The 22,056-nt window shown below is 49.2% G+C and overlaps 1 protein-coding gene across 1 annotated transcript; it reads left to right on the forward strand.

Moving 5' to 3' along the window:
* Positions 1–54: 54 nt before the first annotated feature.
* Positions 55–17,376, forward strand: METAP1D (methionyl aminopeptidase type 1D, mitochondrial). Its single transcript, XM_078882068.1, has 10 exons — positions 55–107; positions 4,126–4,310; positions 6,039–6,188; positions 7,404–7,552; positions 8,584–8,626; positions 11,953–12,116; positions 13,357–13,454; positions 14,236–14,283; positions 15,113–15,191; positions 16,880–17,376. Exons 2-10 carry the CDS (start codon positions 4,131–4,133, stop codon positions 16,959–16,961), a joined length of 993 nt encoding a protein of 330 aa, XP_078738194.1. The 5' UTR covers positions 55–107; positions 4,126–4,130; the 3' UTR covers positions 16,962–17,376.
* The last annotated feature ends 4,680 nt before the right edge of the window (positions 17,377–22,056 follow it).

The raw sequence follows: 22,056 nt of genomic DNA on the forward strand, positions 1-22,056 counted from the left end.
TAGCGAGGTCGCGCTGCGCTTCACCGCGGTCCCTAGGACCGCCCCCCCCCCCACGCGTCACCGGCGGCGACGTCGAGGGACCGCGGCTATCATCATCTGCCCATGCGGTGTGTTGTTGCAGGATGTGTTGTCGCAGGGTGTGTGTGTTGTCAGGGTGTGTGTGTGTGTTGTCAGGGTGTGCGTGATGGGTGTGAGTGTGGGGCGCGAGTTGGCAGAGTGGGCGATGCATCTGTCAGTCATCTCAGCCAGTCGACCCCTAACACCGGGTCTGCCCCGTGACCTCACGTGGTGTGTGTGTATGCGATAGGGTGTGTGTGTGTATGCGATAGGTAGTGTGTGTGTGTGGTAGGGTGTGTGTGTGTGGCAGGGTGCGTGTGGTAGTGTGTGTGTGGCAGGGTGTGTGTGTAGTAGGTTGTGTGTAGTAGGGTGTGTGTGTGTGGCAGGGTGCGTGTGCTAGTGTGTGTGGTAGAGTGTGTGTGTGTGGCAGGGTGTGTGGGTAGTAGGGTGTGTGTAGCAGGGTGTGTGTTTGGCAGGGTGTGTGTGTGTGGCAGGGTGGGTGTGTGTGTAGGCACGCTGAGGAGAGGCTTGCGGAGCCCCAATGAGGTTTCAGGAAAGGGCGGTCCTGCACGGATGCCATATTTTCTGTCCGTCTGCTACAGCAGAGGTGTAGGGAATTCCAACAAGACCTACATCTCTGCTTTATTAACCTGGTCAAGGCCTATGATACCATCAGTAGGCCTGGGCTCTGGGTTTTTCTTCGTGCTTTCGGAGTCCCTGACCCTCTGCTCACGATCATTATGGACCTTCATGATGGTGATGGGGCCCGGGTAAAACTACGTGGCCTTGGGGTGCGACAGGGATGTCCTCTGGCTCCCACATTATTTAACATCTATTTTGACCACGTAGTTCGTGAAGCCTTCAATAGCTGTACCGGGGGAATTTCCATTTGGTACAGATATAATGGGAGGCTGATCGATGCCCGGGTGCGATCAAGGGATGGCTCCCTATTGGTCAACCACGTTATGTATGCCGATGATTTGGTAATAGCTGCTTATTCAGAGGAGGAGTTGGAGACGCTGCTGCTGAGACTGGAGCGTGCCACTAAGAGGTGGGGCCTTACCATCAGCCCCACCAAAACTAAGCACCTGCCTGGGTATTTTGTACCATCGGACACTCCACCCCCACAACTCCCAATCGGTGATGGGGCAGTAGTGGAGAGAGTGGAGAGTTTCCCATACCTGGGCAGTGTGCTTATGACCGGCTCCAGTTTAACAGCAGAGGTCTCACTCCGAATCAGTCGAGCGGCAATATCTCTTCATCGGTTGCGTAACGCTGTGTGGAAGCTACCTGGTCTGTCGCTCCGCACGAAACTTCAGGTCTTCTCAGCCACAGTCATTCCCTCCCTTCTCTACGCTTGCGAAACGTGGACCCCCCTAATGGAGCATATTCGCCGGTTGGAAACATTTAGGCTGGCCTGCCTACGATCCATCCTGGGTTTAACCAGGCTTGATTGTGTGAGGAGCTCACAAATCCTTGAAAGATCTGGGCAAAGTCCCATCGGTGAGCTCCTCCGGTAGGCAAGGCTGCGGTGGCTGGGTCATGTAGCCCGCATGCCCAGCCACCGCATGCCTAAACAGCTTTTGTTCGGCCGGATCGAGGGGGCTAAATGGGCGCGGCACGGGCTAGAGAAGAGATGGAGTGATGTGGTACATGAGGACGTGGAGCTGAGTGGACTTGCCGATGACTGGTACCAGCGGTGTCAAGATCGGCCTCTGTGGAGGAGGCTCGTGAAGGACACTACTGGGCAGTTGGAGGCAGTCGCCCTCCAACAACAACGGAGGGCGGAGGAGCGACGCTCACAACAACGAGCGGAGTGCCGGGTGGCTAAAGCACAGCAAGTTGGTACAGTAGGGGCACAGGTGGTGCATCAGCCAGTCATCTCGGTCATCTCAGTCAGTCGACCCGTGGCACCTGGGTCTGCCCCGTGACCTGCCAGCGGGCATTCGACACTTCACGTGGCCTCAAGGTGCACATGGCCTGGCACAAGCGTCGTGGTGACGTAACCGCCACTTGGTGGCGAATGGCGGTTGTTGTTGTGTGTGGCAGGGTGTGTGTGGTAGGGTGTGTGTGTGGCAGGGTGTGTGTGTAGTAGGTTGTGTGTGTAGTAGGTTGTGTGTGTAGTAGGTTGTGTGTGTAGTAGGGTGTGTGTGTATCTGGGTTGTTCGAGTGTAGTGGTCAGCGCTCTGCGCCGCGAACCCGGCCACCCGAGTTCGACTCCCGCTCGCGGCCACCAAAACCTCGCCCTCACAGTTGGGCATATTTGCGGAATACACCACGCCGCCGTTGACCCTGGCCATTGACTGAGCAACCCAACGTTCCTACCAGCTCCCTCCGCAGGAATGTGTTTATTTTATCGTTAAAAAAAAGACTTTTCTATCAATAGTTTTGTTGTGTTTAAAAAAAAAAAGCAAGTATAATGAGGATTCTTTCGACGTGAATTGCCTAACGAAGATAACATTTTAAGTCGTTCGTATTAGAAACGGTGGTCGTGAAGAAGGCGTCCTCCCAGTGAGAGATGTCCCCTCCGTCCGTCGCGATGAGCTCCTTGGCATTGTAGCGGCCACGCCGCTATGAGACCCATTCAGGGCGGTGAAAAAAGGGGCCCGTGGCCGTCGTGAGACGAAGTCGCAGCGCTGGGTCGCACCGTCGAAACGCAGCAGCTCACGGTCTACAGGAGGACACAGCAGCAAGGACGATGGCTGCACGTACAGCACGTGCAGCAAACGAAGAATTAGCATGGAACACTGTGGAGCCACTCCTAAATATTCGGATGAATATGGGGGGATTATTGTGTCCGTCCGTCTGTCGTGCAGGGAGGGGCTGGGTGGGGAGGGGAGGGTGGGGCTGGGTGGGGTGGGGAGGGGAGGGGCTGGGTGGGGAGGGTGGAGCTGGGTAGGGCTGGGTGGGGAGGGGCTGGTCACCCCGTGGTGCCCTTATAAAACTCAACGTTTAACCTACTCACGCCGGCTTGTGGGGAGGGTGGGGAGGGGCTGGGTGGGGAGGGTGGAGCTGGGTGGGGCTGGGTGGGGAGGGGCTGGTCACCCCGTGGTGCCTTTATAAAACTCAACGTTTAACCTACTCACGCCGGCTTGTACCCGCCCTCACAGTCGGGCATATTTGCGGAATACACCACGCCGCCGTTGACCCTGACCATTGACCGAGCAACCCAACGTTCCCGCAGGAATGTGTTTATTTGTTTCTTTTTGAATATTTAGAAGGGGGGAATTAGTGACGTGGACTTTTGAGGGTCATGGGGACAGCATTTGAGCGCTTTGTTATTTTGTTGTATTGTTTGAAAATGCCTACCCATTGTGCCACTTTCACGGGAAGGCCAATAATAACATGACGAGGTTTTTCTTCATTAGAACACCAACTTTTCAGAGGGTCACTCGCAACAGCAACCCCACCTCGTGGCGATGTCACGAGACGCCACTGTTTGTCATCTCAAGCCAGTCGCCCGTAAACACCCGGCTCCTTCCCGTGACCTGCCAGCACGCTTCACATCGTGGCCTCGACGTGCACCTAGCCTGGCGCAAGTTCTGTAGGAAAAGTCACCGCCACTTGGGGGTGTGCATGTTTTGTTATTTTTATTTTTACCTATCGACGTCACTTTACCGAAAGTCCTGAAGAACGTGTGCGTGTTGGGCTGCGTGATAAATCACCTGCTGCGTGGTGCAGTCTGCTTTGGTGTGTTGTGCTGCGTGGTGTGTTGTGTAGCGTGTTGCATGGTGTGCTGGACGGCGCGGTGTGCTGCGTGGTGTGGTTTGTAGCGTGTTGCATTGTTTGCTGATAAGTGTTTGTGAGTGATATTGGTGAGTGGAGTTTGTAAGTGATGTTGGTGAGTGGTGTTTGTGAGCGATGCTAGGGTAGCAGGGTGGTGGTTGACCCAGTGGTACCCACGTGACGCTTCACAGCAAGGAGCGCTTGGGGTTCGATTCCCGACAAAACACCCTGGCAAGACCCTCCTGAAAAACATTCCTTGGGTGAGCGAGCGCAGTGCTAACAACAGTTGTCTTATCTCTCCCCTCTTTCTCCCCTCTTTCTCCCTTCGGCGTGTCGGGGCAGCTGTGATGATGGCACTCAACGCGTCCCGAGCGGCCGTGTCAGCACTCCGTGGGGGGCACCGGCCCCCCCTTCGTCTGCTTCCGCGCACGCAGCTCCGGTTGGTGTTTGGCGGGGGGCTGTGGAGGAGGAGGGCCTACGCGGTGGTGGAGCCGGCCCTGGTGGGGCCAGCCCACGACGTGCCCAAGGTAGAGCGCCCGTAGCTCAGAGGTCGCAAACGGGCTTGGATTCCTTACCCGTACCCGTACCCGGCCACACCAGGGTCGCAAACGGGTACCCGTACCCTACCCGATACCCGGCTACCCGTACCCGGCCGGGTATCGGGTAGGGTAAGAGTACGGGTACCCGATTGCGACCTCTGGGATGAAGCCATGTTGCAGGCACGGGTGGGTTGATTCTAGGAACTTGAGTTGTGAGAAGAGACAAGACGTTGGGAAATGAGTGACAAACGGTTACTCACCAGTGACTCACGGCCTACCCGTACACGGCCACACCAGGGTCGCAAACGGGTACCCGTACCCGGCCGGGTACGGGTAGCCGGGTATCGGGTAGGGTATGGGTATCGGGTACCCGGTTGCGACCACTGCCCCTCCCACATCGTATGAACATTCACCTGACCGATAACAGCTTAAAAAACTCTTTGGTTCTTTCGGTAAAGCCACGTAGAAAGAAAAAATACATTAAATAATAGCATGCGACGTTTCGATTGCAACACAAGCAGTCATCATCAGGTACAAATATTTAATTTAGTTTTTCTTTCTACGTGACTTTACCGAAAGAACCAAAGAGTAATTCCTGCAGGCACGAAAGCTCCAAATCAAGTTTGAACACCTTAATATGTATAGGACCGTAGAGCTTGGGGTGAGGGTGGCAATTGTTGGCTCTGTGGTTGCTGCTGCTGCCTTCCTGCTCGTCTGTGGGTCCACCTGACGTAACAATCGGAATAATGATGGCGATGTATGCACGTTAAACTTCTTCCACATCCTACATAGCCAACTCTGCTAATCGGAGGCATGGATAAGGGGCCGTCCATAAATGACGTCACGCACCTGGGGGGGGGGGGTCAGACATTTTTGACGAAGGGGGGGGGGGTTTGAGAAATGTGACGTCACATCAAAATGCGCAACTTTAAATAAATATAGACAACACGTTCTACTTAATTAAATATAATTTTTAATAAATGTTTTCTCCTACAACATCAGAGTGCAGCGCCACATTAAATACGCACTACAATGACAATAGTTTTGATTTAAAGCTTTCGTGACTGCAGGGATTCATATTCTTGGTTCTTTCGGTAAAGTCAGGTAGAAGGGAAATAATAAAATAATATTAATATAAAACAATACAAATTCTCACGACGTTTCGACTGCAACACAAGCAATCATCACACCTGATGATGATTGCTTGTGTTGCAGGTGTGATGATGATTGCTTGTGTTGCAGTCGAAACGTCCTGAGAATTTTTTTTGTTTTATATTTATATTATTTTATTATTTCCCTTCTACGTGACTTTACCGAAAGAACCAAGAATACTATGACAATAGTTTAAAGCGATTTGACAGCGAACTGCAGACCCTCGGCCTCGGCCGCGTGATGCGTGTGCGCCAGAGGTTGCAACCGAGTACCCGATACCCGTACCCTACCCGATACCCGGCTACCCGTACCCGGCCGGGTACGGGTACGGGTAGCCGTTTGCGACCCTGGTGCGGCCGGGTATGGGTACGGGTACGGGTAGGCCGCGAGTCACTGGTGAGTAGCCGTTTGTCACTCATTTCGGGTAGGGTACGGGTACAGGTAAGGGAACGGCTACCAGTACCCGGCCGGGTACGGGTACCCATTTGCGACCCTGGTGCGGCCGGGTACGGGTACAGGGGGTAAGGAATCAAAACCCGTTTGCGACCTCTGGTGTGCGCGCAGCACATAGAGCGGCCGGACTACGTGCTGTCGGGGGCCGTGCCGGAGTGGGGCGACTACATCGAGCTCAAGGGCCCGGAGGAGCTGGCGGGAGTGCGGGCCGCGTGCCAGCTGGCGCGCCACATCCTCCTGCACACGGCCTCGCGCATTCAGGTGACGGCCTCCATCCACAGCAGCAGCAGCAGCTATGACTGCAGCGAACGCCCACGATTAGCACGGTTGCAATATTTTGCTGTCTTTTCTTGAATTTTCTGTTTGCACTTAGTCACATAGTCACTTTAAGATGTTTTTTTGTTCATGTTTTTGTTTCTTGCGGTTGCACCCGATTCAAGAGCCGAATGGCTCACAGGGCTATACCTAATAAATGAACTTGAACGTGCGGTGCGATAGAAGTTCAACATACATATAATAGGCACAACTAGTCCTACAAATACAGCAATAACCACAACTACTCCCAGAAACAGAACAACCGCAATAATAACGACCTCAGCTATTACTACAAACAACAACCACGACTACAAACAACAGTAACGACTATCACTGCATACACAACAATAGTAACAACAACCACAGATACTACAAACTCAATAACTACAGTAACATCTTCAGTTGTGAAACAAACAAAACAACAACTACCACCACCACCACCACGTCCACTAAAAAAAAGGAGGTGCGGGGGAAGGACAACAAACTGAACACAAAAAGCAGTTCGAAAGAAATTAGTTTTACTAGTTAAGGCCTACTGAGCTATGTAGCTATTTTTTATAAGCGAACCTGTCCGCAAATTATAGCTCAACCAAGTGGATTATCATCACTTGGAAATGTATAGCAGCCAAATACTCTAAACGCGTGGTGATGTCCATTCTAAATGTGGAGGGAAAAACCGGAGGACCCGGAGAAAAATCCACGCGACCACGGGGAGAGAGAGAGACACCTCAAACTCCAAATATACCACAGGCATCAGGGTCGGGGTCAAAACCCACGACCTCCTGTACACCAGTCGAAGTAGTTAACATTTATTCTAGATTTGAAGCTTTCGTGACTGCAAGGATTCATATTCTTAGGTTTTTTCGGTAAAGTCACGTAGGTGAAAAATTAAAATTAATGAAAGTAAAATAACCGTGATGATGATGAGAGAGAGAGACACGCAAACTCCAAATATACCACAGGCGTCAGGGTCGGGATCGACCCCACGACCTCTTGTATACCAGGCGAGGTAATTTACATCCTCGCCACTGTGATGATGATGAGAAACGCAAACTCCAACTATACAGCAGGCGTCAGTGTCGGGATCAAAACCCTCGACCTCCTGTATACCAGGCGAGGTAGTTAACATCCTCGCCACCGTGGTGCCGGCGGGCGGTGCAGGTGGGCACGACGACGGAGGAGATCGACGGCGTGGCGCACCGCGAGACGGTGGCGCACGGCGCCTACCCGTCGCCGCTCGGCTACCGCGGCTTCCCCAAGTCGGTGTGCACCTCCGTCAACAACGTGGCTTGCCACGGCATCCCCGACAGGTGAGGGCCGACGCAGGTGTCACCGCGGGGGGGCGGAGGAGGAGGAGAAGGATGGAGGGTGGGGTGCGCACAGAAACTCCGCGGACAAAAGCCCAAGTTCATTGTTCCTCTGGCGTTTAAGGAAGCGGTGGGAGAGAATCTTGATTTGAAGCTTTCGTGGCTGCAGGAATCCATACTCTTTGGTTCTTTCGGTAAAGTCACGTGGGTATAAAATGAAATAAAATCACGACGTTTCGGGCGCAACGCAAGCGTCCGTCATCAGGTGATGACACAATATTCAAATGTCCGTCATCAGGAGAGTATAGTGGGAGAGAAGTTGGTGCTCACTGCCCCCGGTCAGGTGGGGGGACGGTGAGCGTGGGCACGAACATTTATTTGTGGCGGGAAGGATAGGGGAAGGATGACAAAAATAAGGGTATAAAAATGGGGGTGGGGAAGGGAGGGAAAGGTGAGAGAGGGGGGGCGGCACGGGGAGAGAAGGGAAATATTATAGTCTAACTGGCTCATCACTTTTTGGGCACTCCACCACCCCTTCGTGTGAAGGGTCTCCTAAATCCGGGGAAGTGTTGGGATTGTGGTCTGGGGCGCCGGAGACTGACCGGGTTTATTAATTTCATTTTATTTTCTCTGTGATGATCATTTTCTCGTTACGTGCATTTTTTTTCTCTCGTTATTTTTGCATTCATTTTTGTTTTTGATGCGCTAAGTGGAGGGGTTTTATTTTTAGTACAATCTGCGTAAGTGACTGGCTGATTGATGTGCAGCGTTGTGGGATGCAATTGCATGAATGATGCTAGGTGAAATGAAATTATCATTATTAATGGGGAAAAGACGGGGAAACGGTGGGGGGGGAGGAGGGAAAGCAGTTAGCAAAATCCGCAAAGCAAAAATAATTTTCAACGCGTCAAGTGAACTTATCGCCAGCTATCGAACCCGTGACTCCGTCTGTGGAGTTTGCGTGTTCCCCACACGTGCAGCCTGCAGTGCCGCAAATCGGCGTTTAAACCGGCGCGCGTTTCTCCCCTTTGCAGCCGACCTCTGCAGAACGGAGACATCGTCAACGTTGACGTCACGGTAGGACGCCTTTTCTGTTACTATTAATGCGCTCGTTTATTTTTGGCACCCGTAAAGCACGCTTTGGCGAAGGAATTCACATCGTCGATGAGGACTTGGTCACGCAACAGGAACATGGTTACAGCAAAATAACGTAATAAAACAACTTTAAAATTAATAGCGCGAGGTAAGGAATTCAGAATGGCAAGGTCGTACGTTAATCTAGTACCACAAGCATGAAAAACATATACAGTGGAACCCCTCTTAACGACCAGCTCCTTTTAATGACTAATCGCTTAACGACAGGCCTCCATAAAGCCCAATGTGTAGTGTATAGTGTAGTGTATAGTGTAGTGTATAGTGTATTGTAGTATAGTGTGTAGTAGTGTAGTGTTGTAGTGGATAGTAGTGTAGTGTATAGTGTAGTGTATAGTAGTGCAGTGGATAGTGTAGTGTATAGTAGTGTAGTTTATATTGTAGTGGATAGTAGTGTAGTGTATAGTGTAGTGTATAGTAGTGTAGTGTATATTAGTGTCGTGTATAGTAGTGTACAGTGTAGTGTATAGTAGTGTAGTGTATAGTGTAGTGTATAGCAGTGTAGTGTATAGTGTCGTGTATAGTGTAGTATATAGTAGTGTAGTGTATAGTGCAGTGTATAGTGTAGTGTAAAGTAGTGTAGTGTATAGTAGTGTAGTGTATAGTGCAGTGTAGTGCCTCCGTAGAGCCCAATGTGTCCGCTTACCGACCATTCCCCTGTTAACGACGGGCTGTTGTAGGTAAAGTAAATATTAATTAATGCATTGATTAACCATGTTTATTTTAATATTATGTGTTTCTAATGGTGTTAGTATCTTTAAGTATTAATACCCATTATTAAAATATTATAAAGTACGTTTTTTGGGTGAAAGAGGGTAACTTTCAATGCCATCAGAACGAATTAAGCCTCTAACGTCTATTTCCTATACTCGCTTTACGACCAAACCACCTAACGACCGGTTATGTGCCACCAATCAGCGTCGTTGGTGAGTAGAATGTATAACGTACAAAAAAAGTTGAGGGTAAAACGGCGCCGAGGCTTGGTGCGATAGTCAAATAAAAACACGTGTGTGTTTGCGTGCCAACTTAAAGCCTGCAAAAAAGCAGAGCAATCAATGGCACATATACATGAAAAGGAAATCTCCGATAACGTGTCTCTTCAGCGTCTATCTGAAATTTGCTGGACAATAAAAAAAACAACCCCACGTACAATGTAACCGGTACCGGCCACAGATCCCATCTGCTGCAAGATCACCTGCAAACTACTCAATCGGGATCACAGCAGCAGCAGCAGCAACATTGCTCCCCCACTACTGCTCCAATTGTTTTTATTACACGCTTTCTTTTAACTCACTCAGTCTGTTGTTGTCCTTGTTGTTGTCGTCGTTGTATCCTCAAATCTTGTAACTCAATTTTAACCCACTTCCCAATGTGGTATCGACTGCAAAACTTGGTATACATATGTCATACTGATGACAATACTATATTCTATCATAAAAAAAATCTTAATTTTTAAACATTCTTTTTTATATGTTATGTTTCGGCTTGGGTCTAATTGTCCACGGCCAACTGATGTTGGCTGTAAATCACCACGGTCCCTTACGTTATGGCAAGCTTCGGGGCCACTTCCTGGAGTCGTGGAGTTTTTGCCATTACTAGTACATTTCATAAAAGCGTGTTTTTAAAAAAAGTTTGTTTAAATATTACTTATTTTACCAGGTAAGGCCCATCCACTGAGCTACGTAGCTCGTTTTCAGAAGCGACCTACCCATCGCAAATCATAGCTTAACGAAGTGGCTTATCGTCATCACGTGGAAAATCATAGCAGCCAAATACTCTAAACCAGTGGTTCTTAACCTGGGGGGAACGCACCCCCTGGGAGTGCGAGACATGGCCAGATATTTCTGAGAAGGTAAATAATCGGAAACACAAATTAAGCACGGGCAAATAAGTGCAACTACTTTATTTCATCAAACCTATGTATCTTCTTGGTTCTTTCGGTAAAGTCACGTAGAAGGGAAATAATAAAATAATAAAAATAAAACATAAAATACAATTCTCACGTTTCGGCCACAACGCAAGCAGCCGTCAGGTGAAGAACAACTCTGTCGGAAAGACAGCGTCTGAATGGGCAGACCTGTTCTTCACCTGAGGACGGCTGCTTGCGTTGTGGCCGAAACGTCGTGAGAATTATTTAATTATGCTTTATTTTTATTATTTTATTATTTCCCTTCTACGTGACTTTACCGAAAGAACCAAGAAGATGACTCCCTGCAGTCACGAAAGCTTTAAATCGAAATCAAACCTATGTATTTATTAACATTATACAATTGTTCACGATTGAGGACCCAAGGGGTGCAAGGCTGCAGTAAAAGGTTGAGAACCACTGCTATAAACGCATGATTGTAAATGTGGAGCGATAAACCGGAGGACCCTGAGAAAAATCTACACGACCACGGGGAGAGAGACACGCAAACTCCAAATATACAGCAGGCATAAGGGTCGGGATCGAACCCACGACCTCCTGTAGACCAGGCGAGGTAGTTAACATCTCACCACCGCCGTGCCCCTCGGCAGGAGGACCCTCCTGTAAAACGAAACCCTGAGACTCGGTGAGACTTTCCTGGGTAAACGAGCGAAATCGGAATGACGGTGACATGATCGTGTCCCCATGGTCCCAACAAACAGTGGGATTAGCGCCCATCTGTTCCGTCAGGACTCACCCCCAGCCGTGGAACAAAAAACAGCTGCAGTTTTTTAAATTCTGCACTTGGCTATGCGATGCCCTCTGGTGGGCACACGCAATTACTACTGCATGGCGCCCTCTGGTGGACAAAGTGATATAACCAAATAACTTCAAATCTAGATCAAATAACTTCCTTCAAATATCAGTCCCTCCACAAATTTTTTTTAACACTTCCCATCAGCCGCATGGACTTCTGCGAGCTCATAATCTCAGCAGCATTGGGTTCAACGCAAGCAAACTGGCCCGGTTACTATTTTTATTTTTGACCCGGTAAGGCCCGCTGAGCTTCACCTGGTGAAGTCCACTGGAGGGGGAATCCGATGAGCTATGAAGCTCTTTTTCACAGATGTCCAGTATGGGCGAGTCAGCAAGTTCTCCGTGTTCGTTTGCTATTAAAACTAAACTATGCACAACTGAGCCGTGTAGCTCTTTTGTACCAGAAACGACCTGACCGCAAATGATAACAGCTCGACGAAGCGGCTTATCGCCGCGTGGAAAATCCCAGCAGCCGAATTAACGGCGTTCGGCGTCTCACCGAGCCAGGGTCGTGCGTGCGAGCGAGCAGGTGTACCACGAGGGTTTCCACGGCGACACGTCGGAGACCGTGCTGGTGGGCGACGTGGACGCGGCCGGCCGGCGTCTCGTGGAGGCGGCGCGGCGTTGCCGTGATGCCGCCATCGCCGCCTGCGGCCCGGGCCAGCCTCTGTGCATCATCGGCAACACCATCAGGTGTGAGAGCGGCAGTGAGACGAAGCCACGATTCGTCATTGATGTTCAGCTCGGGTGACTGCGTAATGTGTGTGTGTGTTGAACTTCTTTCGCACCGTATGTAGCCAACCGTGCTAATCGGAGGTGCGGGGAAAGGACAGTAAACTGAACAGAAAAAGCATTTCTAAAGAAATTAGTTTTCAATCTAGATTTAAAAGTGCACAACTCCAGTTGCTTTCTAACATCGGAAGAGCGTTCCAGACGGCCACAGAATGCGGGCGATAAAGTGACAATCTTTGCTCGATGGCTTAGCTAAAATCCGCTGATGCGAGGATGACCGGAATTTACGTGAAGGTTTATGCTCCTTGACGAGATCGGCGAGGTATTGCGGTTACTTGGCGATCCGACCCAAAAAAGAAATAAATTACCAGTCATAACATCGGTCGCTAAAGCCTGCACGCTCAATTTAGCCTGTCCCGTGACCTCCTGCCAGAAAGGGCCTTCCGCACTTCAAATTGACGGCCCCAAAGGCCACCGAACCTGGCACAAGCACCGTGGTCATAAATCCCTCGCCCCTCTGCTACAGCTGACAGTAAACTAAACGCAAACAGCAGCTCAGTTGCGGGTGATCTTTAGGCACGCCCTCAGCTCGGCGCACGAGGCAGCGGTCGTCTAGAGCCAAGCCAGAGGCAAGCCATGACTTCAGAATGTTATCAACCATGCAAAAAAGATTTAATTACACATTTTTGGACCATCTTATCTGACAGGCACTATTTTACTTTACCGAGTGTTAACATCCCTAGCGTTTAACAGTACTCTCTTTATTGTCAGCCAACACTGGTATAAACATGGCATTTTCGTTCCTTTTCTATTATGTACATCCACAGTGACTTGCGCACAAACACGTCCACGACCACGACCACCCCGTCCCTCTTTTAGCCCCGCCCCCCCCTCCCGATACGTTCCATTCATTGGCTACCACATTCTGATAAGCCCCTGCCCCCCTCTCCTCCCTCCTTAACTGGTACTTAAGAGCTTGCATCTTGAATCCCTCCCTCACTTGATGCAGCAAATCTGGCTGTGACGGTCCCACCTGATGACGGAGACTTGTGTTGCCTCCGAAACGTCGTGATTTTATTGTTTTATTTTTATTAATTTAAATTTAATTTTTTACCTACGTGATTTTACCGAAAGAACTAAGAGTACGGCTGTGAGCCTTGTCCTACAGCCTGTGTTCATCCTTTGTTCACCTGCGCTGCAGCCGGCTTGCCCGTGACGGTGGCTTCTCCGTGTGTCCCTACTTCGTGGGACACGGCATCGGCTCTTACTTCCACGGCCACCCCGAGGTCTGGCACCACGGTGAGTGCCGCGGCGGCACCTCCATCAACTTGGTCGTCGTCGTCATCATTAACATCATCATCTTAACACGGAGGCTTTCGCGACCAATATCATCTGTAATACAGGTTTTTTGCGCGGGTTAGATCGCGGAAATACCTAAATGTGTCATTAAACCCGACACCACACCCGACAGCCAATTAGTAAGGTTTGTCACGTTAACAGAACATGCCAATTCCTTACTAAAATCTGGCTGTCGCCTGATGAAACTGGTTGTAATTACTGGCGAAACGTCGTAGTCAGATTGTAAATGTTGTGGCTTGGCTCTCCAACACACCGGTGTGCTGTACTAGTGACGAATTGGCACGTTCTGTTTACGTGACAAACCTCACTAGTTGGCTGTGTCGGGTGGTGTCGGGTTTAACGACACATTTATATATTTACGCGATCTAACCCCCAAAAAAACACCTGTATCATGGATCATCATCATTAACATCAGTATTAACATCACCATCAAAAACATCATCATCATTAACATCATCATTAACATCACAATCATCATAAACATCATCATTAACATCATCATTAACATCATTATCAACGTGACCCCACCGTCTCTCTCCTCGTCATCTTTGTACGTATTGTATTGTTCATTCGCACACACACACAAAAAACCAAGCAAAAGACAAACAGTGCAGCGTTGCCGGCGACTGCGTTGCGCTTCGATCACGTGTGTGTGTGGCGCTCGTGCACCGGCCGCACAGCGCGTTGTGACGCCTCGCTGTTGCCTCTGGCCTCTCTGCAGAGAACGACGTCGACCTGCTGATGGAGGAGGGGATGGTCTTCACCATCGGTGGGTGGACCGCGGAGACGCGGTGTGGGTGGGGGGGGTGGGCGACTTGTAGTGCTCTCAATCTCATCTTCCTGTGCTTCCTATCTTAACGTGATTTATAAATCGCCTCGACCGATGCACTTCACCAGAGTTAGTCGAATTTCTTTCGCGCCGTACGTAGCCAACCCTGCTAATCGGAGGTGCGGGGGAAGGACAAAAATAAATCGGGGGTACGTAAGTTGTGTCACGGTGAAGATGGGGGTGAATAGCAATAGACGAGAGGAAGTAATCGGGGCGAATCTGTGATGCGTAAATATTTCGATTTAAAGCTTTCGTGACTGCAGGGATTCATCTTCTTGGTTCTTTCGGTAAATTCATGTAGAAGGGAAATAATAAAATAATAAATATTAAACATAATAAAATACAATTCTCACGACGTTTCGGCCACAACGCAAGCAGCCGTCCTCAGGTGAAGAACAGGTCTATCGGAAAAGACAGCGTCTGAACAGACCTGTTCTTGTCTGTCGGAAAGACAGCGTCTGAATTCGGACGCTAGCCAAAATCCGCTGATGCGAGGATGACCGGAATTTACGTGAAGGTTTATGCTCCTTGACGAGATTGGCGAGGTATTGCAAAACCTGGCAGGACCCTCTTAAAAAAAAGCCTTAAGATTTGGCTTCCCGTGGTTAACAAGTGGCATACAAACAACCAAGGCCGTAGCCATGGAGTCAACATTGGGGGGGACCAAATCTATTTTATAGCAATATATTGGGGGGGGGGACATTTTGAGCATATTTGAATACGGCCTTGCAAACAACAACAAAAACACGAGCTGACTTTCTCCCTCCAGAACCAATCCTGATGGAGGGCTCGCCGGAGGTCAGAACGCTCGCAGACGGATGGACCGTGGTCACGCTGGATCACAGCAGGTACAATGCACCGTGTGCATCTTTGTCCTTGTCTAAGTGCATGCAGCTGTTTGCCTTTGTGTCCGTGCGGAGGGGTAGGGTAACGGCTCGCGCTACCGTACTGCACCTCCGATTATTGCGGTTGGTTACCCACAATGTGAACGAATGTCGACGCTACCGCTACCCCTACTCACCCTCGCACAAAGACAAAGATCCCCCGTATAACCTTAACAGACTGTTGGGGAACGTGCTGTCGGCGAGCACCTATTAAGGCCAGCATGGCACACGAGGCAGTGGATGGCCAGCACTATGACTCACCGCCTTTGTCTCCCCAGTGGCCAAATTTACACATCGCATTCAGGTACCAGCGGGAATCGAACTCGGGTCGCCGGGTTCGTAGCGCAGCGCGGAAAGCCGCTACACTACCGCTCCCCATCATTTGAGATCACACGCAGCAGCAGCAGCCCCTACTGCGAGAAAATTTCGAGGACTCCTTAAAAAAAACGTCTTGAGACTGGGGAGGGAGCCTTGCCTTGTTGACCACGCAGAACCATAATAATAAAATAATAAATCTTGACTTAAAAATAAAAGAATAACACTGATCAACACACTTTTTCTGGCATAAGGTATTCCAACGGTTGTAAGGTAATTTTGGGGTGCCGATTCCAAATCTGGCATCAGTTTTTGTCTATCACATCAGGTTTTTGAGATATCAAATATTGCATTTTCAATAAAAACTGCAGAAGAAAAATATTAAATAAATGTGGATATCTACATAAAATGATATTATAAACACACTATCCTAAAAATACAGCACCATATTTTAACACTAAAGCAGTCACTGACTCGCAACAACTTGCAATCATAAGTGACAGAGTTAATTTCGGGTAAAATCAATAAAAATGGGGTATGCCGATAGCATAAAAATGAGATGTGATAGAGCAAATCTGAGATCAGATTAGGAATCCGCACCCTGAAATTAGTCTAGAACAGCTGCAAAAGTCCAGGCCAGAAAAAATGTTATTTTTTTGTTGACCAGTGTAATAACTGGATTCCAATAATAACCGTCGCTCTTCACTGACTACGGAAGAAGGGCAGCTGATGCGGCAGTGCCACGCCACAGACCGAGCCGGCCGGCGGCGATGGGCCCTACGCGAGTGGCCTCTTATCCAGCGCTGTGGAGGCAGCAGCGAGGGTTGGTGGATCACCGCAACAGATGTTGTGAAACTCCCTTCCACCGTGGGTTGGTTTGCGTCGAGAAGGAGCCGTACCCCCCCCCCCCCCCCGGTTTGCCTGGGCGAAGTGATCCGGAAAAAAAAAGACGCGGACCCCGCACCCGTTGCGTCCACACGAGGATAGCGTTTATCCCTCGCACTCGCGAGCGGGATTTCTCCGTGCGCTCCGGTTGTTTCCCCGCACGTGCCTGAACACTCCATCGGTTGCCGAAAACCATCTTCGTGCACGGAGGTCCACAGAGCTCGGGCGGCCCGTTGCGTGGCTGCTGCTGTCGCCTTCTCGCTCGTCTGCGGCTCCTCTTCCCCCCCCCCCCATCTCGCTAAATCTCTGCGAGAGCAAGGAGCCAACACCGTGCGGTGGGGGCGAGGGCGCGGCGTTACGAGTTGACATTATTATTACTTTGGCAGCTGACTAGGCAACCCCCCCCCTCCCCGTGACTCACGCTGCCCCCCCTCCTACCGTGAACCCCGCAGGTCGGCGCAGGCGGAGCACACGGTCGCCATCACCAGCAGCGGCGTGGAGACGCTCACCAGGGCCCCCCACGAGCTGGAGTGACCCCCCCCTCCACGGCGTGGAGATGCTCATCAAGGCCCCCCACGATCTGCAGTGACCATCACCCACCCCACCCCAATCCAAGGTCACCACCCTTTCCAGAATCGGCGTCTTTGGTTGGTGGCTGAGATCCGGGACCGCTCTCATGGAATTCATCGCCGTCAACTGCACAGCGTCAATCACGGGCTTGATCTACGGAGAAGCTGCCGACCATGATACAATGACGACGTTGCCTGCATGCAGCAACAACAGCAACGACAGCAACAACGCGCGATTATCACAACCCCGGCTTGTGGCGATAATGGAATAGCGTTGATAACAGAAGATGCAGTGTACCCTTGATACGATGGTGTTGCGTCCGTCTGCGTACAGTGCTGTGTTGAACCCCGGCTTGTGACGATAATGGAATAAAGATGTGTCTCGCTATTTTGTTTAACGCCCCAGCAATCGTTACAAATTCTCGTTGTCACACCACACAGACACACGCCATGGTTGACCGAGGTGCGGCCAAGCGGACCGGTGAGCGGTGATGGCTTCAACTCGTCGGGACGGCTGGGAGACACCAAACCCAACCAGCAGCCATCCAATAACTCTTCCCTCGTGAACTCACCCAGTCATCCACTCGCCCATTTTCTCATTCGCTAACTCACCCACTCACCAACTCACCCAGTCATCCACTCACCCAGTTCCTCATTCACTAACTCACCCAGTCATCCACTCACCCATTTCCTCATTCACTAAGTTATGTAACCCCCACTCAGCATGTCACTATTACAGAATTATTATTATTGGTGTATCTTGTTTTCCCAGGAAAGCAATTGGGCCACGGTTTTTTTTGCAGAAGGTAGGCAATGTTCCTGCTGCGTGTGATTCCCAACTGAGTCATTTGCAGGGAATTGGACAATCAACACCAGGTTACGTTGTGTGAGTTTTAACCTATACCTGAAAGCTGCATAACCTGGAGGGGGGAACGTCCGGCCCACGGGCCGTAAAAGGCCCGCAAAATCATTTGGTCTGGCCCTGCCAAGGCAACCGTACGACTCGAAATTCAATAAATCTAGGAGCTCTTTTCATAGCAAGGTAAATTTATTTTGCATGGCCCGCGAATGATGTTATAAATATCCAATGGCCCTTGGCAGAAAAAAGGTTCCCCACCCCTGAATTAAAAAGGGAGGGGTGAGAACACGCAGACTCCACGCAGAGAGGTACCCAGAGTCAGTAACTGAACCCTGGTATTTTATTTTAATAATATAAACGCCAACTTTATCTGTGATGAATATGATGAACGCTGCACTTCCTGTCGTTTTCATGCAGGGGGCGCTGCAAACCTACGCGCTCCCCCTGCATGAACGACGGAGGCGCAGGGACAGACGTTCGATTATGTTAGAATCGATCTGCAGACGGCGGTCTTCTCTCAATCCTGCAATCCCAACCAGGTGAAAGTCCGCATCGAACCGAACCCCTTGCAAGGCCATCTACTTAACAACGAGATCAAATCCACACAAAATGTCCTTTTCAATTAACTCTTCCAGATGTAAAATGATATAAGCTTTTACTGAATAAATAAATAAGTATCTAATTCAAAATATAATTAAATTCAAAGATGTTTCATTTTAAAACTTCAAAACGGAGCATCGGGTACTTGCGTGAATGCGTCGTTCATGTGAAAAAAAAATCGTGACTTTCCTTGCCGAAGGCCACCACGGGAGTGTACGGGCACAGCATCATGGAGAGGAGTATTGAGGTGAAAGAAGTGGATTTGCAACACAGAGACAAAGATCCCCTGTGTCTCGGCCTCGCTGTGCGCTGCGTTGCACCGCTAGCTCAGTAGTTAACCACGCATCCAATAAACCCTCAGATCCAGGGTGAACATCCCACTCCAAACGTCATTTATTGAATTGAACGAGGTAAAACTGGTAAGAAAACAGCACAGATACATCATCTGTTAATACCAGGAAACACCAACACAATGAATGAACACCACATCATCATACCATTGTCTTAGATAACATGTTTCTCAACAATAGATCCTGGATAGACCAGGCACCTACATTACCACTGAATAGCTATACAAGAGCATAAACTGCTGTGTTGCATAAAGGCATGTCGTTTATTCATCACACTGCACCCCAAATGTACCGCACTACATATAACACTTAACTGTGGATGAGACATTTTGTCATCCTTGCTCTCAAGATCGCAATATAGTTACTTGGGTACAAATTTGACTCGACTTATTCGATTACAAGTAACATTCACAATAAGGAAAGTTGCAGGCTTCGTTGTTAACTAGGCCTCGTATTTATCATAACAATTTAAACGCATTTTAAAGGCATTTACAGCATTATAACGGTCATTCTAATATTATAACAGCTTTCCCAGTATTATAAGAACATAAACAAACTTACAGACAATGCTTCTTAAAGTCTCACAATGGACGATTACAGCTGTCTTCACTGGGACGTGATTTGTGCCGCCATCTTGAATTCTGTGTAATGGCTGCCTCCAGCCTCGTGGCTGAAAGTCTGTCAAATCGGAACTTCCTGGTCACGTGAACAAACTCAACCTCAAAACAGGAAATTCCTGTGTTCACACACCTACACTCCTCCCACGGAGCACAACGCCTGCCGTGAGGCAGAACACCCCGTGTAGACTGTAACAGACTGTAACAGACTGTCGGGGCAAGTGCTGTTAGCGAGCAGCTATGAAGGCCGGAACGGATGGGTGGCTAGCACTACGCCCGACCGCCTTTGTCTCCCCAGTGGCGATTATTACACACCGCACCAGGTTACTCATTTGAGGCTGAGTCGACCTAGGGGAAGCCCCAGGACCGGTTCAAATAATCGTCACTGGTGTTGGTGGCCGTGAGCGGGAATCGAACTCGGGTTGCCGGGTTCAGTAGCGCAGTGTAGCGCTAACCGCTACACACAAACATAGAAACACACGGAGTTGTAACACACAGAAACACAAGGATTTGCAACACAGAGACACACGGAGTTGCAACAACACACAGACACAGAGACACACGGAGTGACCTGCATAAGACCGTGCCTTGCAACGGGGTTAATCGTCACCCCCATCGCTGTGCACACAACTCGTGGCTTTCTCCCATTGGTCGCGTCGCGTTCTTCACGTCAGAGACCAATTCACGAGCAAAAGTTACTGACGGCCGTTGCCTGGAAGTGACCCCATCAGGTGACGCAGGACGATTTGGTCGGGGTATAAAGCAACGATGTCCTGGGGGGTCACAGCTTCATCGTGATTTGAGGTTCGGCGACCCAAGGTGAGTTGCTTCCCCGTCACCGACAGAATATCCAGCAGTGGATGTCTCTTGCTATGTGTTGCACACTCGAAATGAAAGACGTGGGCAGGTGCTCCAAATCGAGGTCAGACACATTTATTTATGGTAATCTGTAAAATGCAACAGCACTTATGTCACACACAGCATTTTTCAACCGAGTCGCCATTTAACTACGTGACTGGTGTACAGGTAAGGTTAGGCAAGGTTAAATCTAGATTTGAAGTTTTAGTGACTGCAGGGATCCATACTCTTTTGTTCTTTTGGTAAAGTCACGTAGGTAAAAAAAATATAATAAATTAAATCACGAGCTTTTGGGCGCAACACAAGCGTCCGTCATCAGTTGGGACAACCACAGCAGTTGTTTCTTGCTGTGGTTGTCCCTCCTGATGACGGACGCTTGTGTTGCGCCCGAGACGTCGTGATTTAATTTATCTTATATTGTATACCTACGTGACTTTACCGAAAGAACCAAAGAGTAGGTAAGGTTACTCAATAAGTTTCATTTAAACCCAATTCCACTACTGATCAACCATCTTTGTCTTTAATCATAACCTTTACACTTTACTATTCGAATATTACTTTAATCCTAAGCTGTATGTCTATTTATACCATCCACTGTCTTGGTATCTAGCACACATTATCTGTACTATATGTGTACTGCACTTGTCACCATTGTACAACTTACTACTGTATATATTCTATTTGTAATAGCATTGCAAGTAGTCATACACTGAGTGCATGGGCATAGTTATAGAATAATCAGTATTAGGGTTAGAGAATTGCCAGTATTAATTACAGTACGTCACTCTTTACAATGTACAGTGCTAAACTCCCTCCGATTGAACATATCACACACTACCAGATCAAAGCCAAGTTTAAAGAGTATAACATTTATATAACTATCATTAACATCATTCGGGTCCTTTACCTGTATAATGCAACGGCACGTATGTCACACACAGCAATTTTCAACCGAGTCGCCGTTAACCATGTGACTGGTGTACAGGTCAGGTTACTTGATAACCCTGCCAGCCACCTGCAGGCCCGACTCAGTGTCGCATGCTGGTGTGCACACGTGCATTGATGTACTGCACAGCACATAAGGACCTTCACAAAACCACACTTTACTCCATTGCTGCACCGTTGTTGTGGTCACAACAACGGTGGTCGCTTGTGATGTGAATCGGTAAGGACAAGTTCATCCATTGACCAGAGGTAGACCTGCCATGCTCTACAATGGGTGCATGTGGTTTAGGGCGGTGTTCGTTGTTGAACAAGCGCCAATGGACATTCCACATTTCTGGGATGGGGTCCATTCCATCTTTCCAATAACAGATTCTGCCTATAATGAGCAACTACAACGTGCGAGGATGAGATGCAATGCCTCAGATATGACGCTCATTGGTTATACAGTCGTGGGGTTTGTGTAACCGCTTATCACTGCTCAACCCCAGCTATTCGTGCTTTGATATTTGCATTGGCCGTGGAGTTTACGCCCGTTGGCGTTGTTCTCTGGTCTAATGCTGGTGGTGAGACAGGGCCATAAAGAAGGCGTAGGCCATTCAGTTTCAAAGACAATGCATCGGTTGTTATCAGAGCATGTTTGTTTGCATGTTTTTGCCACGAGCACGTGGGGTTAATGCGGACTTGATGATGCCTTGCAATCGGTGTGTCTAGCTGGTGGGTTTGCTCCAAGTTTTGCGGTTTCCTCCCACGGCGAAAACAAAAAAGGCCTCGTGCAATTTACCTGGTATTGTTTAAGCATCCCAATGCCAAACAATTACCTGCAGATTACTC

The sequence above is a fragment of the Lampetra fluviatilis genome, chromosome 63 (assembly GCF_964198595.1).
Source record: "Lampetra fluviatilis chromosome 63, kcLamFluv1.1, whole genome shotgun sequence".
Taxonomy (NCBI): Eukaryota; Metazoa; Chordata; class Hyperoartia; order Petromyzontiformes; family Petromyzontidae; genus Lampetra; species Lampetra fluviatilis.

Coding starts and splice junctions, on each gene's coding strand:
- METAP1D (XM_078882068.1), top strand. CDS start 4,131: ATGATGGCACTCAACGCGTCCCGAGCGGCCGTGTCAGCACTCCGTGGG. Junction 12,117..13,356: donor ATCATCGGCAACACCATCAG/GTGTGAGAGCGG, acceptor CCTGCGCTGCAG/CCGGCTTGCCCGTGACGGTG. Junction 13,455..14,235: donor CCCCGAGGTCTGGCACCACG/GTGAGTGCCGCG, acceptor GCCTCTCTGCAG/AGAACGACGTCGACCTGCTG.